The sequence below is a fragment of the Rhinatrema bivittatum genome, chromosome 1 (genome assembly GCF_901001135.1).
Source record: "Rhinatrema bivittatum chromosome 1, aRhiBiv1.1, whole genome shotgun sequence".
Classification (NCBI taxonomy): Eukaryota; Metazoa; Chordata; class Amphibia; order Gymnophiona; family Rhinatrematidae; genus Rhinatrema; species Rhinatrema bivittatum.
This window is the reverse complement of record NC_042615.1, coordinates 420,675,538-420,691,229: the sequence shown is the minus strand read 5'-3', so window position 1 is coordinate 420,691,229 and position 15,692 is coordinate 420,675,538. Positions and strand designations below refer to the sequence as shown.

At 42.1% G+C, this 15,692-nt stretch overlaps 1 protein-coding gene across 5 annotated transcripts in view; it reads right to left on the bottom strand.

The window, feature by feature from the left end:
• The window catches only part of FRMPD1 (FERM and PDZ domain containing 1), a 504,405-nt gene that overhangs the window by 57,956 nt on the left and 430,757 nt on the right, over positions 1-15,692 (bottom strand). For all 5 annotated transcript variants that reach the window (XM_029603113.1, XM_029603121.1, XM_029603130.1 and 2 more), the window contains one exon: positions 13,353-13,489. In XM_029603113.1, coding sequence (XP_029458973.1) covers positions 13,353-13,489 — 137 coding nt within the window. The remainder of the gene's footprint in view (positions 1-13,352; positions 13,490-15,692) is intronic.

The following is a 15,692-nucleotide window of genomic DNA, read 5'->3' as shown; positions in this document are numbered from 1 at the left end:
TTAGTTTTAAATGTGCCCCATGCTAACTTCATGGAGTGCCCCCTAGTCTTTCTACTATCTGAAAGAGTAAATAACCGATTCACATCTACCCGTTCTAGACCTCTCATGATTTTAAAACACCTCTATCATATCCCCCCCCTCAGCCGTCTCTTCTCCAAGCTGAAAAGTCCTAACCTCTTTAGTCTTTCCTCATAGGAGAGCTGTTCCATTCCCCTTATCATTTTGGTAGCCCTTCTCTGTACCTTCTCCATTGCAATTATATCTTTTTTGAGATGCGGCGACCAGAACTGTACACAGTATTCAAGGTGCGGTCTCACCATGGAGCGATACAGAGGCATTATGACATTTTCTGTTTTATTCACCATTCCCTTTCTAATAATTCCCAACATTCTGTTTGCTTTTTTGACTGCCGCAGCACACTGAACCGACGATTTCAATGTGTTATCCACTATGACACCTAGATCTCTTTCTTGGGTTGTAGCACCTAATATGGAACCCAACATTGTGTAATTATAGCATGGGTTATTTTTCCCTATATGCATCACCTTGCACTTATCCACATTAAATTTCATCTGCCATTTGGATGCCCAATTTTCCAGTCTCACAAGGTCTTCCTGCAATTTATCACAATCTACTTGTGATTTAACTACTCTGAACAATTTTGTGTCATCTGCAAATTTGATTATCTCACTCGTCGTATTTCTTTCCAGATCATTTATAAATATATTGAAAAGTAAGGGTCCCAATACAGATCCCTGAGGCACTCCACTGTCTACTCCCTTCCACTGAGAAAATTGTCCATTTAATCCTACTCTCTGTTTCCTGTCTTTTATCCAGTTTGCAGTCCACGAAAGGACATCGCCGCCTATCCCATGACATTTTACTTTTCCTAGAAGCCTCTCATGAGGAATTGTTTCAGAAGGGTGTGAGGAAGGTCTCATCTTTTTTAAGATGTTTTCTATTTCCAGGGAGGAGGAGGATTCAAAGGATGAGAGTGTAGCTGACTGAGTGATAGTGGGAAGTATCACATTGTCAGAATTGAGGGAAAAGTGAGCAGTGAGTGAGGTGACTTTGTTTTGAAAGAAGTAAGCTAATTCATTGCACCGTTTTTTAGATGTAGGTTCTTGCGGTTGTGTTAGAGTGGAACTGGTAAGGGTAGAGATCATGGTGAAGAGAGCCTTGGCATTGTATTGGAGATTGTGAATTTTTTTTGCATAATATTCTCGTTTAGTTTGAAGAATAGCTTTCCTGTAGTTGTGCATGAGTTGATAGTAGGAGGTTTTTGCTGCTGGGGAGGGGTGTTTACGCAAGTATCTTTCTGAGGTTCTGAGGAGGGTTTTGAGATTCTTGAGTTCAGGTGAGTACCATGGTTTTTTGTTTAGTTGGGCAGGTTTAATAGTTTTCAAAGCAATAGGGCAGGTTTGGTTCGCGATGTTAAGGGTAACATCAAACCAGGTAGAGATGACGCTGTCAGCTGAGGAGAGGTCAATTTGGTTGGGTATGCTTGAGCATGCTGTTGTGAGGATATCTAAAGGACAAGTTTTACGGTATTCAAAGGAGTGTGGTTGAGGTAGGAGGGAGGGGGTAGACTGTTGTAGTGCAAGGGTGGTTTTAATGATGGTGTGGTCAGACCATGGTACAGAAAGACATGATGGGGAATTGAAAGTATTGATAGCGGAGTTAATGAAAATGAGGTCAAGGGTGTGACCAGCCTTATGTGTGGGGGAGTGTATAATTTGTGTAAATCCCATCGCTTCAAGAGAGGAAATGAAGGCTTCACAAGCTGGAGATTGCGGGTTAGAGTCAACATGGAGGTTAAAATCACCAAGGAGAATAGTAGGGAGATCAGGGGAAAGTGAGTCAGCAAAGAATTCAATAAGAGGTGAGGAGTCATTCTCTAGGAGACCAGGGGGGGGTGTAGATAAGGCAAACTTGAAGGAGTTTTGATTTAAAAAAAACAATTTCGTATCGAGGGGGAAGGTTGTACCTTTGGGGGATACGTTTTAGTTCTTTTTTCGCTATGAGGAGTAATCCTCCTCCTCTTTTTTTTTTTTTGTGGGGTATAGAGAAGATGTTGTAAATTTCAGAAGGTAGCTGGTTAAGATGAGAGATATCAGGGGGTTTTAGACATGTTTCAGTTATGGTGCAGATCTCAGGCTTGGAGTCAGTAAGGAGGTCATGGAGTAAATGTGTTTTTTTTTAAGCGATTGGGCATTGAAAAGGAATAAGGAGATTAGGGAGAGGCCTAGAAATTGAGTGAGGGGGGATACAAGGAGGGATTAGCCTTCTTTGCAGCTGGGTGGAAGGGTTAGGGGAGGGGAAGTAATGTTTTGAGTGGTATTTTCTTTGGGCAGAGAAAGGGCAGTAGCATGAGAACGGTGACATTGTTATAGGTTGGGGGGGGGGGGTGGGGTGAGACGAGGAGGTAGTGTGGGGACCAATTATGAATATTCAAGGAGGGGCCAAAGGAGAAGGTGGAGGTGAAGGAAAACAGTGTGTAAAACAATGTTATATATGATGTGGTGTACCAGGGGGTACACCAAACTACGTGGCGAGTTGGCTCTCCTGGACCCCAATGGGTCTTGTGCCGGTCTGCACGGGGAGGCGATGAGGGAGACGAGCGCAGGTAGAGGAGGTTTTTCAGTCGGCGCTTTACTTTCAAAAGGGCTCCGGCCCCACTTTGATGATTGTGGGCACTTCGGTGGTCGCATGAAGGGGCGCACTAAGGGGCAGGCCCCTTAGTTCGCGCTCCTTTGTTCTCGCAACGCCGAGCGCGCGGCGCTGCAGAGGTAAGCCCAGATTTAAAGGGCAGTAAGGGCTGGCCTCCCAGGTGTCAGGGGACGCGGCTCGCAAGCCATTATCCATTTCTAACTATGCTTACCTTGTGTTCTGTTATTTTTTACCCTGTTTTATAGTTTTATTTGATAATATATTGTTGTATTTTAGGAAGATGACACTGTTTTATGATCCGTCATTTGGTATTTTATTACTAAATCTATTGTACTTATGTTTTTATTTTTCCTGTTTTTATAAAAATTTATGTAAACAGTTGTGATGGTCCTCGAACGACTGAACTTCAACATAGATTTTTACGTTGTGCATACATTTCCCAGGCCCAGGCTTACAGGGCTGGTATAGCTAATACAGAGTTATGTGGAAGATGCAAGGTGGATTTGGGTACCTTGACTCATGCTTTTTGGGCATGTTCGAAAACACAACACTTTTCGGTTGAAGTAGCTGGATATCTTTCAACAGTTTTGGAATATAAAGTCCCGACATCCCCAGAGGCTATTCTTTTTGACTATTATCTTCCACTATCTTTTAAAAATAAAGGGGATATTTTATTTTTTAGGAAAGCTTGTTTGATGGGGAAAAAAGCTATACTAGTGATGTGGAAAGATGACAAGGGTCCTTCTTATTGGCAATGGCATAATTCATTACATGAACTTCTGCAAATGGATAGTAGAGCATCGGCAATGTCCTGCAAGCATCATGGCTGTTTCTCACGATTTGGGATCACTACCTTCAAACGCTTTATCCTGGCACGAGGAGTTTAGTAATGAATAGTGCCAACTGTCCAACTTTATTAGAGGATCAGAGTCATCTGTATATCTGTTATTATTAACATTTCAAGGTTTGAGGGTGGGGTGTATAGGAAAATTGGTTCTTACCTGCTAATTTTCGTTCCTGTAGTACCACAGATCAGTCCAGACTCCTGGTTTTGCCTCCCCTCCAGCAGATGGAGTCAGAGAAAGTTTTACTGCCACTGCCACTTAAGACAAGGCACGGACTGCTATGTGGCATGGAGTCCTGGGATGCAGGGAAAGGCACAGGTGGAGTCTCGGGCATACTTTAGAGAATTTGTGTTAACACACCGGTCAAGTTGTTGATGGATGTTGACACAATGGTTAGACCTTGTGTGTGGGCTGCTGTCTGATCGCGTAGGGACTGAGTCTGATTGTTGACAGCCCTCTTCAAGTGCACTAACTCTGCCCATATATGGTGGAGGTGTACACCAATGCCACCTTTCCAGGCGGTCCAACTGTTCATGCATAGAAGCTCTGTAGTTGCTGGTGCTGTGCTGGGTGTGGTAGGAGCTGCAGTTTGGGCCTCCAAATGTGGCATGATGGGACTGGTGGGCTGCTTCAGCTCGTTGCCTGCTGCCTCCTGCTGATGATGTGGTGTGCTAGAGATAGGTTATAATGGCTCCACTGCCTCCCACTGCAGGTTGGCATCTTCCATGAAGCCTGATATTTTGAGGTTTACATTTAGAGGGCTTGCTGAGCTGAGGTAGCAGTATCTGTAGCTATGGTTCCTTCAGGCTGCTGCTGCTGCTCCTCTTCCTCCTGGCTGACCTCTGTTGCTGCATCTAATTGTAAGGGTACATGTAAAACTGGGATTGTTCTGTTGGTCCCTGAAGTGACACTGCTGGTACCTGGGGCTTGATGGCTGGGATCGGTGGATCCCTGGGTGAGAGCTGTGGAAACAAAGAAGAAGACATAAGTACCAATGTTAAGAAGTAAACGTGCTGTTTGGCATAAGAAGTGCACTTTGCATCAATCAATGTAAGCATCTTATTGCAAACTATGTGGACATCTGTAGCAGACTTTACATTTAGAGGTGAGGTGAACTTACCGACTCCGGCTCGTGTGGTGTCTAGCCGATCATCCAGCCCCTCGAAGACATCCATCTGGTCCAAGCCATTCGTGAGGTGCTCCTCCATCTGTGTCATAACGATGGGGCAAGGGGCTCCTCCTCTGGTCTGCCTCAGATATTTATTGCAGCTCACCACTTAGTTCTTCAGTTGGGCCTTGATGCCCTGGAATCAGTGGGCCACCAGCTCCGCAATCCTTTTCACTCCGCTGTGCCAAGGTATGGCCTGGGCGATAGTGTGCCAGATCTGGCCCTTGGCCTCCCTCAATGTCTTGGCTGCAAGGTTGCTGAAGAGCATGGCATAGTTTTCGAGGACCTCAGCGATGACCATGTCATTGTCCTCAACACTGAACTTTAACTCCCGAAGAAGACCGTGCCCTGTTGCCTGGCTGCCTGATGAATGGGGTGCTACTTCCGATTCCAGAGAGGTGTCATGTTCCTCACTCTCACTCCCTGCTCCCCTCCCTTCCCTCCTCCTGTGCCTGCAATACCAAGTCCCCTCCCCTCTGCCCTCTCTGTCTATACCTACCCTGCCGTTCTCCTCCCACTGTACTCACCTGCCTATCCCCTTTCCCCTCACTCCTCCTATCCCTTTCTTGCCTATCTCTACTCCTGTCCCTTCCCCGTCCCTATTCCTACTACTCCTCCTCCTACCACTCCTGCCCTCATCCTACCTCCTCTCCTCCCTCTCCTCATGTCTATCCTCTCTTTTCTTCCAACGCCTCTCATGCTCCATCCTCTCCAGATCTTCTCACTCCTACACACCACACCACTCCTCACTGCCACCACACCATCACCACTCATCCTCCACACCATCACCAGTCCTCCTCACTCCTTCGCTCCTTCACATCACCACCAATACCACTCCTCACTCCTCTTCCACATCACACTATTCCTCTTCACTCCTCCACTCCTCCTCACCACCATCACAACCACCACTCCTCCTCACTTCTCCACAGAAACAGACAGATAGACAAACTGGACATACTAACAAAAACTTTCTCTCAAACAAAGATAAATGATCAAGGTAAAGGGAAATAGATGATAACAGAAGACAAGACACCACACTCAGAAATTGATAGCTAAACTCCTATTCCAACCACTATCCAACAACTCACCTCCTCTCCTCTCTCTCCAACGCCTGACACACCCTCAAAGGCAGCTGCATGAAACCAATATATATAAACAGAAAAAATAACGCGCCATGCATAAATCAACACGCTTCACGTAAAATGACGCACAATGTATTGATGGCATGTGCAACATGCTAACCCATCATGTGACACAATAATGTTTCGTGAATGGTGCAAAATACCTTCATGTTGCAAAAGATCAGGTATTTCCTAAACATGTCCCTTTTTTAAATTGGGTACTATTTATACTATATTTATAGCGTTTTGATGATTCTAGGCCTGTATTAGCATCCGCATGCAGCAGATACCATAAATCTAATGGTTTACTGCTGTAACCTATTAGTAAAAATTTGTAACCTATCATTAAAATCATCCATTGTACCTGAAGACTGGAGGGTGGCTAATGTAACCCCAATACATAAAAAGGGATCCAGGGGCGATCCGGGAAACTACAGACCAGTGAGCATGACTTCAGTGCCAGGATAAATAGTGGAAAGTGTTCTAAATATCAAAATCACAGAACATATAGAAAGACATGGTTTAATGGAACAAAGTCAGCATGGCTTTACCCAAGGTAAGTCTTGCCTCACAAATCCACTTCACTTTTTTTAAGAGGTTAATAAACATGTAAATAAAGGTGAACCGGTAGATGTAGTGTATTTGGATTTTCAGAAGGCATTTGACAAAGTTCCTCATGAGAGGCTTCTAGGAAAAGTAAAAAGTCATGGGATAGGTGGCGATGTCCTTTCGTGGATTACAAACTGGCTAAAAGACAGGAAACAGAGAGTAGGATTAAATGGTCAATTTTCTCAGTGGAGGGGAGTGGGCAGCGGAGTGCCTCAGGGATCTGTATTGGGACCCGTGCTTTTCAATATATTTATAAATGATCTGGAAAGGAGTATGACAAGTGAGGTAATCAAATTTGCAGATGATACAAAATTATCAGAGTAATTAAATCACAAGCAGATTGTGATAAATTGCAGGAAGACCTTGTGAGACTGGAAAAATGGGCATCCAAATGTCAGATGAAATTTAATGTGGATAAGTGCAAGCTGATGTATATAGGGAAAAACAACCCATGCTATAGTTACACAATGTTAGGTTCCATATTAGGAGCTACCACCCAAGAAAGAGATCTAGGCATCATAGTGGCTAATACATTGAAATCGTTGGTTCAGTGTGCTGCAGCAGTCAAGAAAGCAAACAGAATGTTGGGAATTATTAGAAAGGGAATGGTGAATAAAACGGAAAATGTCATAATGCCTCTGCATTGCTCTATGGTGAGACCGCACCTTGAATACTGTGTACAATTCTGGTTGCCGCATCTCAAAAAAGATATAGTTGCGATGGAGAAGGTACAGAGAAGGGCGACCAAAATGATAAAAAGAGATGGAACAGCTCCTCTATGAGGAAAGACTAAAGAGGTTAGGACTGTTCGGCTTGGAGAAGTGCCGGCTGAGGGGGGGATATGATAGAGGTGTTTAAAATCATGAGAGGTCTAGAACGGGTAAATGTGAATTGGTTATTTACTCTTTCGGATAACAGAAGGACTAGGGGGCACTCCACGAAGTTAGCATGTGGCATATTTAAAACTAATCGGAGAAAGTTCTTTTTCACTCAATGCACAATTAAATCCTGGAATTTGATGCCAGGGGATGTAGTTAGTGCAGTTAGTGTAGCTGGGTTTAAAAAAGGATTGGATAAGTTCTTGGAGGAGAAGTCCATTACCTGCTATTAATTAAGTTGACTTAGAAAATAGCCACTGCTATTACTAGCAACAGTAACATGGGATAGACTTAGTTTTTGGGTACTTGCCAGGTTCTTAAGGCCTGGATTGGCCACTGTTGGAGATAGGATGCTGGGCTTGATGGATCCTTGGTCTGACCCAGTATGGCATGTTCTTATGTTTACTATATATTGCTCACTTTCCAAACAAACTATTTTGTATCCTCAAATACCTAATCACACACTATCTTCAACAGACAAACCTTTCACACTTCCACTGCTGTTTAAGTCTGTGAAAAGCTATCCTCGGTTTTTTACATTTCCATATAAAAAAGCCAATCATTCGCTCCAATTTCTGGATATCTCCCTGCTTTAATTTAATTGGCAAGGTTTGAATGATATACAGCCATTTCGGGAACATATTTTAAAAAGATTTATATGAATAATCAGAGATAGTGGTAAATGTTGCCACAAAAAAAGCTTATTTTTAGCAGAGGCAATGTATTCAAGTTATACAACATATCTATTTTATGTGACATCTGGAGTCCTAAATATTTGAATGTGCCTGATTCCCATCTTAGAAGAAAATCACTCACCCACTGAGACCTAAGTAAATCAGGATATGCATTTGCTTCCGACTTATCCATATTAAGCCTAAAACCTGAAAACTCACCCAAACTCATGATAATCCCCAGAATTCTAGTCAATACAGAGACAGGATTGGTAAGAAAAACTAACAAATCTACAAAGGCAGTACATTTAAAATTACATGAACCAAAATGTATTCCTTGCAACTCTTCTTCTAATCGGATCACTTTCAATAAAGGTTCCAAAGTTAGAACAAACAACAATGTAGACCTAGGGCAGCCTTGCCTAGTGCCCCTACTAATATGAAAAATCTACGAATAATCACCATTTGCTATAATCAGTGCCTGAGGATTTTTATATAATAACTGTATTTCTTGACCAAATAAACCTTATAACCCCATTTGTTCCAATAAATAAAAAAGATAGGGCCACTCAACCCTATCGAATGCTTTTTCAGTATCAAAACTAACCATTACAAAAGGACTGGCAGATTGTTTACAAGAAAGAATTGCTGTAAGGAGCATTCAAACATTAGCTAACGCATATCTTCCCTTTATAAAAACAACTTGGCTCTGTTCAATATAGGCTGTTAAATAAGCCAATCTATCAGCCATGAGTTTGGCTAAAAGTTTCTGATCAAAATTTATAAGTGAAATTGGCTAATAGGAAGCTGCTTGCATCTGATCCTTTCCTAGTTAAGGACTAACTATGATTACCGGTCAAGTCACTCCTTCAAGATATTCTCCGCTATCAATAAGGGCCACATATGTTTCTCTAAGTAAAGGTGTTATTTGCTCCACTAATATTTTGTAGAATTTGGCACTAAAATCATCGGGTCCTGGAGTTTTTTTTTAGCAAAGCTGCCTTTTGGATACCCACCTTTATCTCTTCTGAAGAAATGGGTCTATTGAGAAAAGCCAACTGCGAAGCCTGAAAAGGTTGTAAATTAAGTTTCTTCAAGAAAGATATATTTAGTCTTATCAAAACCCTCCGAGGAATATAGAGTACTAGAAAAATTCTCAAAAATTTTCAAAATTCCTGCATTGGAATTAACCAACTTTCTTTCTTAGTTTTTAAAGTAGTAATAAAAGGTGACCCTGAAGAATTTTTAATGAAATGTGCCAACATTTTTCCTGTTTTATTACTATGTTGATACAATTTGAATTTATTTATTTATTTATATGCTTTTATATACCGAAATTTAGCTGGAGGCCTTCACTCCGGTTTATAGGTAGAACAACGAATTACAATTGAGAAGACGGCTGGTAAAACAACAAAACTGGAATAACAACAGGGAAGAGAAGGTTAAAACAGTGGATGCAACATGATTATATCTAACAGCTTATATAGCAACAGATTGAGGTAGATCTTCAAACGATACGCGAGCGCGTACTTTTGTTCGTGCAGCAGGCGCGAACAAAAGTACGCTGGATTTTATAAGATACGCGCGTAGCCGTGCGTATCTTATAAAATCTGGGGTCGGCGCGCGCAAGGGGGTGCAAATTTGTGCAACCTGCGCGCGCCGAGCCCAGCGCGGCCTGCCTGTTCGGAGCGACCTCGGAGGGAACTTTCCTCCCCCCACCTTCCCCTCCCTTCCCCTACCTAACCCACCCCCCCGGCCCTATCTAAACCCCCCCTACCTTTGTCGGCAAAGTTACGCCTGCTGAAAGCAGGCGTAACTTTGAGCACGTCGGTCGGCAGCCCCGTTCCGTCCTCCGGTCCTGGGGGCTGGTCCGGAGGCCTCGACCACGCCCCCGGGCCCGCCCCTGAAACACCGCGGCACGCCCCCGAAACGCCACGTCATTTCGGGAACGCCCCTGTACACGCCCCCTCCCTCCCCTTTTCAAAAGCCCCGGGACTTACGCGCGTCCCGGGGCTTTACGCGAGTCGGCGGCCTATGCAAAATAGGCGCGCCGGCGTGCACGGGCCTTTTAAAATCTGCCCCATTGGGTTTATCGTCAGTTGTAAAGAGATTAACTATTCGTAGTGGTAATTAGCTGTCCTTAATGGATTGCGATGTCGTTTGTGGTGTGAGTGATTAGCCGATTCCGTTTTTGAAGGCTTGTCTGAGGAGCCATGTCTTGAGTGCTTTTTTGAATATTTTAGAGTTGTTTTGTGATCTTAGGTGTTCAGGTAGTGAGTTCCAGAGGTGGGGTCCTGCTATTGAAAAGGCTCTGTTTCTTACTGTGGTAAGTTTGGCGTTTGAGATTGATGGTATGTCTAGTTGTGATTTGTTTGCTGCTCTCGTGTGGCATTGAGAGTTGTTAGTGCAAGACACTTTTCTGGGCTCTTTGATTAAACACCGAATTTAGCACCACTTGAGTAGATTAAATAAGCCTCCTTATTGTTAACCGAGTTCAAATAAGCTGACCTCATTTTTAGCCTCCTTAAACAGCTCTCCAATTCCAACACTCGCTTATCTAAATCTTTCTTATGCTTGATAAGAAAGGAAATGATTAGCTCCCTTATAATCACTTTAGCAGCATACCAGAACAAAATGAGATTATTCAAATGCTCTGTAGTATTTTTTGTATAATCTGTATAATTTGTATATTTGCTTTTCAAAAATTCAGGGAAATGTGGGTCTTTGGCCAAAACATATGGAAACTACTTTGTCACCAGACCTCGAAAGATGATCCAAATCGGAGCATGGTCTGACATTTTGATTTCTCCAATTCCGGCCTCTAAATACTAGAGAAACTACCTACTGAGGTCAGTATGTAATCAATTTTGGAGAATGTGGCATGAGCCCTTGACAAATGGGTATAATCTTTTTCTAGAGGATGTAGTGTCCTCCAAACATCAACCAATTGTAATTCAGAATTCATAAGGGGTATTCCCTTCATTCCCTGTATCTTTAGAAAGATGAGATTTATCCAAATTGGGATCGTGAACTAAATTAAAGTCTCCCCCTATAAAAATATAATCCTCTATGTAATAAGAGCTTAATTAACTCTAGGAAAAAGTGATTATAATAGTTTGTAGCATAAAGGTTATAGATAGCTACAGGTTTCTTATGAAGTTCAGCTATCAATATAATATAGTGTCCCTCTGGATCCTTGAGTTCCTGTTTAATCACTAGAGGCATAGTCTTATGATTCAGAATCACCACTCCAGCCCTCCGTAAGGAAGCAGAAGCAAACTGTACATTTCCTACCCACCATGCTATAATTTCCTGTGCTCCACATCACTCAAATGTGTCTCCTGTAATAAAGCAATATCTGCAAACATTTTCTTTAGTGGAGAAAGGGAGATTTTTTTTTATCCTTGTTAGTTTTAATTATTAGATATGATATATCAGCTGTTTTAAAATATTTTATTGGTTGGTAATATTTTAAACATTTTTATACATGTTTTTAATTGGCTGAATTATCAGCAGATTTGACATTCATTTTATTGGTATGTTTAATGTTTTATATTTCTTGATTGTGTTTGCATTGCTTACGGAGTTTGGCTTCTTGTGATTTACAGTTCATATTTTGTCTGCACGCCTCAATTTATATTTTATGATCTTTTAATTCTGTATTTGGTGAGAGTCTATCTGTGCTCTGCGTGTTTGACTGACTCTTTAGTTATTCTGCTAGTACGTAGTTTCTGTGTAGGTATTTACAACAACCTGGCTTTAATCTGTTTTCCGAATAGAAGGTGTATTGGTGTTTAAGGCCTGATGTAATATTTGCAGTATGGCTTTTTCATAGGTTGAGTGCTGGCAATTATGATATGGAAGGCTTACTATATTGGATTTGTAGTTCAGTTTATTCCTGGCTTTCTGTGGGCCAAGTCCACACCCAGTGCACTTTACCATAGGCCTAATACCATATCGGATACAGTAAACCGCCTTGATTACTTTGAGAAAGGTAGTTTATTAAGTCTATTAAATTATTATTATTGATTGAAAGTGTGTTTTTTTGCAGAGTATGTCCATATAATATATTATATGTTGTAAGTGATATTTTTACTTCAGAAGATTGTACTTTGAATGTCTATTTTCTATATGCAATCTGCCTTTTTAGATTGGGGAAGTTAAATTTTAAAATGGAAAAAATGCTTAAGTTTTAATTATGTGGGGAGGGGAGGGGGAATGAAAGGCTGTAAGGTTTGTCTAGGCATCTAATACCCTTGTATCAGCCCTAAGAGAGAGTGTGTCACACATACAGACTCTCACCATCCATCAACCTCTCACACCCCCAGGGGGAAGATCCTGGAGAATGTGGTAGGCAGGCAATAGGGAATGGAGGAGTCCTATTTCTGGACCCAGGAGGTGGGGCAGCCTTTGGCCACCCCACCCTATTAAACATTTCTCCAGCGTCCCCTAGTGTGGATGCTGAAGACTGAGAACAAAAAAATAACAGGCCCAAAAACTGAGTGGTTAGAGCAGTGGGCTGCAAACAAGGGAAGCCAGGGTTCAAATCCTATTTCCATTTCTTGTGACCTTGGACAAGTCAATTGACCTTCCTTTGCCTTCCCCCTGCCCTGGACCTCAGTGATTTCACCTGCACTGGGCCATGGGGGGGGGGGTCACCGTTTCATCCTTTGCCTTGAGCTGCCCCTGAAAATTCTCATATTCTTTTATAAGAGAAAAAAGGAAATATTAACATATTTGGAAATGTTTCTAGCAATGTGATGGACCCTATTTTTTATTTTATTTTATCACATCATCATTTTTATTCTTCATCTTTATTTTTACTTTTATTTTCATTGCTTTTAATTTTTTAATAATAAGTTGGTGGTTTGAATATGTTGTTGCCGATGCAGGTCTCTTGTGGAGCCAGATTCCTCTCTAGGTCTCTCCCTTGCATACTCTCTTCAGTCCCCAGCCATATCTTCTGGCACCACTCTCTGAAGATCATTTTTGTGTAGATAAAGTTACCCAAACAAAACAGGGTATGTTTTTAAAGGGCCAGATTTATGTGGATAAAAGTCATTTTTTTCTACATAATCTTTTGAATATGGACCTCAAAAAAATAAAAGAAACAGAGGGAGAAACAACTGAAATAAAGAGCAGAAATAAATGATGAAAACATGAAATTACACAGACACACAAACATTATTTCATAAAGGAAAACAGTTTTGATAATATTTTTATGCAATGCAAACTACATGCACTTGTGTCACACAATATTCTAACTCTTACCATATGAACTGAAGTCCTTGCATAAGGTATTATTGCCAATGCAGCAATGTTCACACTTCGCACATAACTATTAAAAGTGGACGCGCCTCACAGAAAATGAGAGAAAAGCTTCAACTTACTCAATGTACTTGAAGGATATTTTCTGCGGCTGTGCACAGGCGAGAATCCTTTCATGAATGTGCAGTGCTGCCAGCCGTAATGCCATACTGCACTTCATCTCTACAGCAAACCTCTCCTGCAAGACATCACTGCAGCTCTGGGAAGAAGCACAAACACCGGATTAACATGCCACAGGCGCTATAGAATTAAAAAGCTCATCATAAACCTACTTGGGGGCCATAGGGCAACTGACATTGACTGAATGGCCTGAGTTTTCCATGTTATCAAAGGAAGAGCCTGATGCAGGTGTTACATTACAGTCACTAAAATATACATTTGTTGGCTGCAGGATAGTCTGTAAACATTTATTCATTTAAATGTTTTATATACCCTCATTCCATGTGAGAATCACTAGTTCAACTCAATATACAACTCAATGTAGAAACAGTATGAATAACTTAACATTATAATATGATGAGGATGTTAGTATGTCTCTCATTGGACTTTAGATTGTATGCCAAAATCTAATTGGGGTAATTTTAAAAGGAATGCACGTGCACCCATAAATGCACGTTTATCAGGGCGCAAGCAGAGATAAACAACAATTTAAAATCATGTGCGCAATTACGCGCACATCATTTAAAATACCCCTAGTGCATGTATGTGTGCACGTGATCTTAAGAGGAGGTTCGTGTAAATGTCCTGCGTGTATTTCCACTAGTGCTTCAGCAGCTTTTATGCCCGTATGCAGGCAGCTTTTAAAACATGCTCGTGTGAGGGAAAAACCTGTTTTTCCAAGTAGCTCACCAGTTTGCCCAGTTCATTTCAAGGTGTTCAAGACCCCTCCGGTTCTTCATCCTGCATGCCCCTTACTTGACCCTGAATCCTCACGCCGTGCTAAATGCCCTAAAACTCGAGATCTCCAGACTTGCTCCTCATCAGGACCAGCAGTAAAGTTACATGGATAGCAAGCTGATACACGCAGAGTCAGCCTTTTTAAAATATGGACTTATGCGTGTAAGTCCTGGCTCTGCTCCAGAATCCCATGTCCCACCCCGTTTCCATTCTTTTATTCTTGATGTGCATGTGGGTACGTGAGTACTTCGCGGATTCTTAAGATCCGCGTTGCTCGCACGTGGCCCACATATATGCATATGTGGGCATTTTTACGCGAGCAACACTTTTAAAATCTACATCAGTATGCACAAGCTGTCCCTGGGTGTTATTAATGGAACCCTGGGACAGGCCAGGCTGACGTCCTTTCTTGCTGCTGCCACTACCCAGACTGCTCCTCAGGCAATCAGGAACCTTTTCCATCTTGTGATGTTTTTGCATGCAGGTGTGAACTGATTGTGTATGTGTGCTTGGTTTGAGGCTGGTGACTTATGCACAGAGCCACAGAAGAGCTCTAACAAATGCAAATCCTGGCAGTCGATAGCCTGATGCTTGGTCCCACCCCTGAGGAGCCTGATTCATAAGGGATGCTGGGACACCTAAGAGGCTAGGAGGCCAAACTGCTGAGTAGATACCAGTGTAGATTTGTGAGTTCTGATACTGGATATGTGATGATGTACTGATGTTGAAATAGTCAGAAGTGATACTCAGTGTGTATTGTGGAAATCTTGTTTAGAAGTAAAGAGGTCAATATTCAAAGCGCGTTCAGCACTATTTAGCTGAATAAGTGGAACTTATGTGGTTAAGTAGTAGTCACTGAATATGCGCCCATGTTCAGTGACTCCACCCTAATCCGCCCAATACGGGCGGATTAGGGTGGAGTGAGTTGGATGTATAACTTATACGCCTAACTAACGATATTTGGAGTTAGCCATATAAGTGTATGTCTAAATTTATAAGCCCCATAGAACAAGTCCATGGCCAGGTTTGCCTCTGTAATAGACTCCGGGAATCCTGTAAAGTGCAAATTATTGCGCCTAGATTGGTTCTCTAAATCGCTTACATCCCACTTCCAAAGATTATACACATACTTCAAAAGCACACAACTCGGTTTTGAAAATAGATTACATTTTGGGCTCCAGATGCTTTTTCCAACACGTTACTAGAGCTGAAATAGGCCCCACTGCTATTTCAGACCATTCCCTCATTTGGATAGACATTATCTTAGCCGATAGTGCGAAAACTTTCCGACAATGGAGATTCCCAGCCTCCTTATAAAATGACAAAAATCTTAAGCAATTTTCATTAGCAAAATGGGAGGCATATGCACAACATAACGAGGTCCATGTTGCCAAGCACTCACTTTTCTGGGAGGCAAGGAAAGCGGTGATTAGAGGGGAACTTATAGCATATGTGAAAGGCCGAAACACTAAGATCAACAAAGCTATTCTAGACCTCGAAGTGCA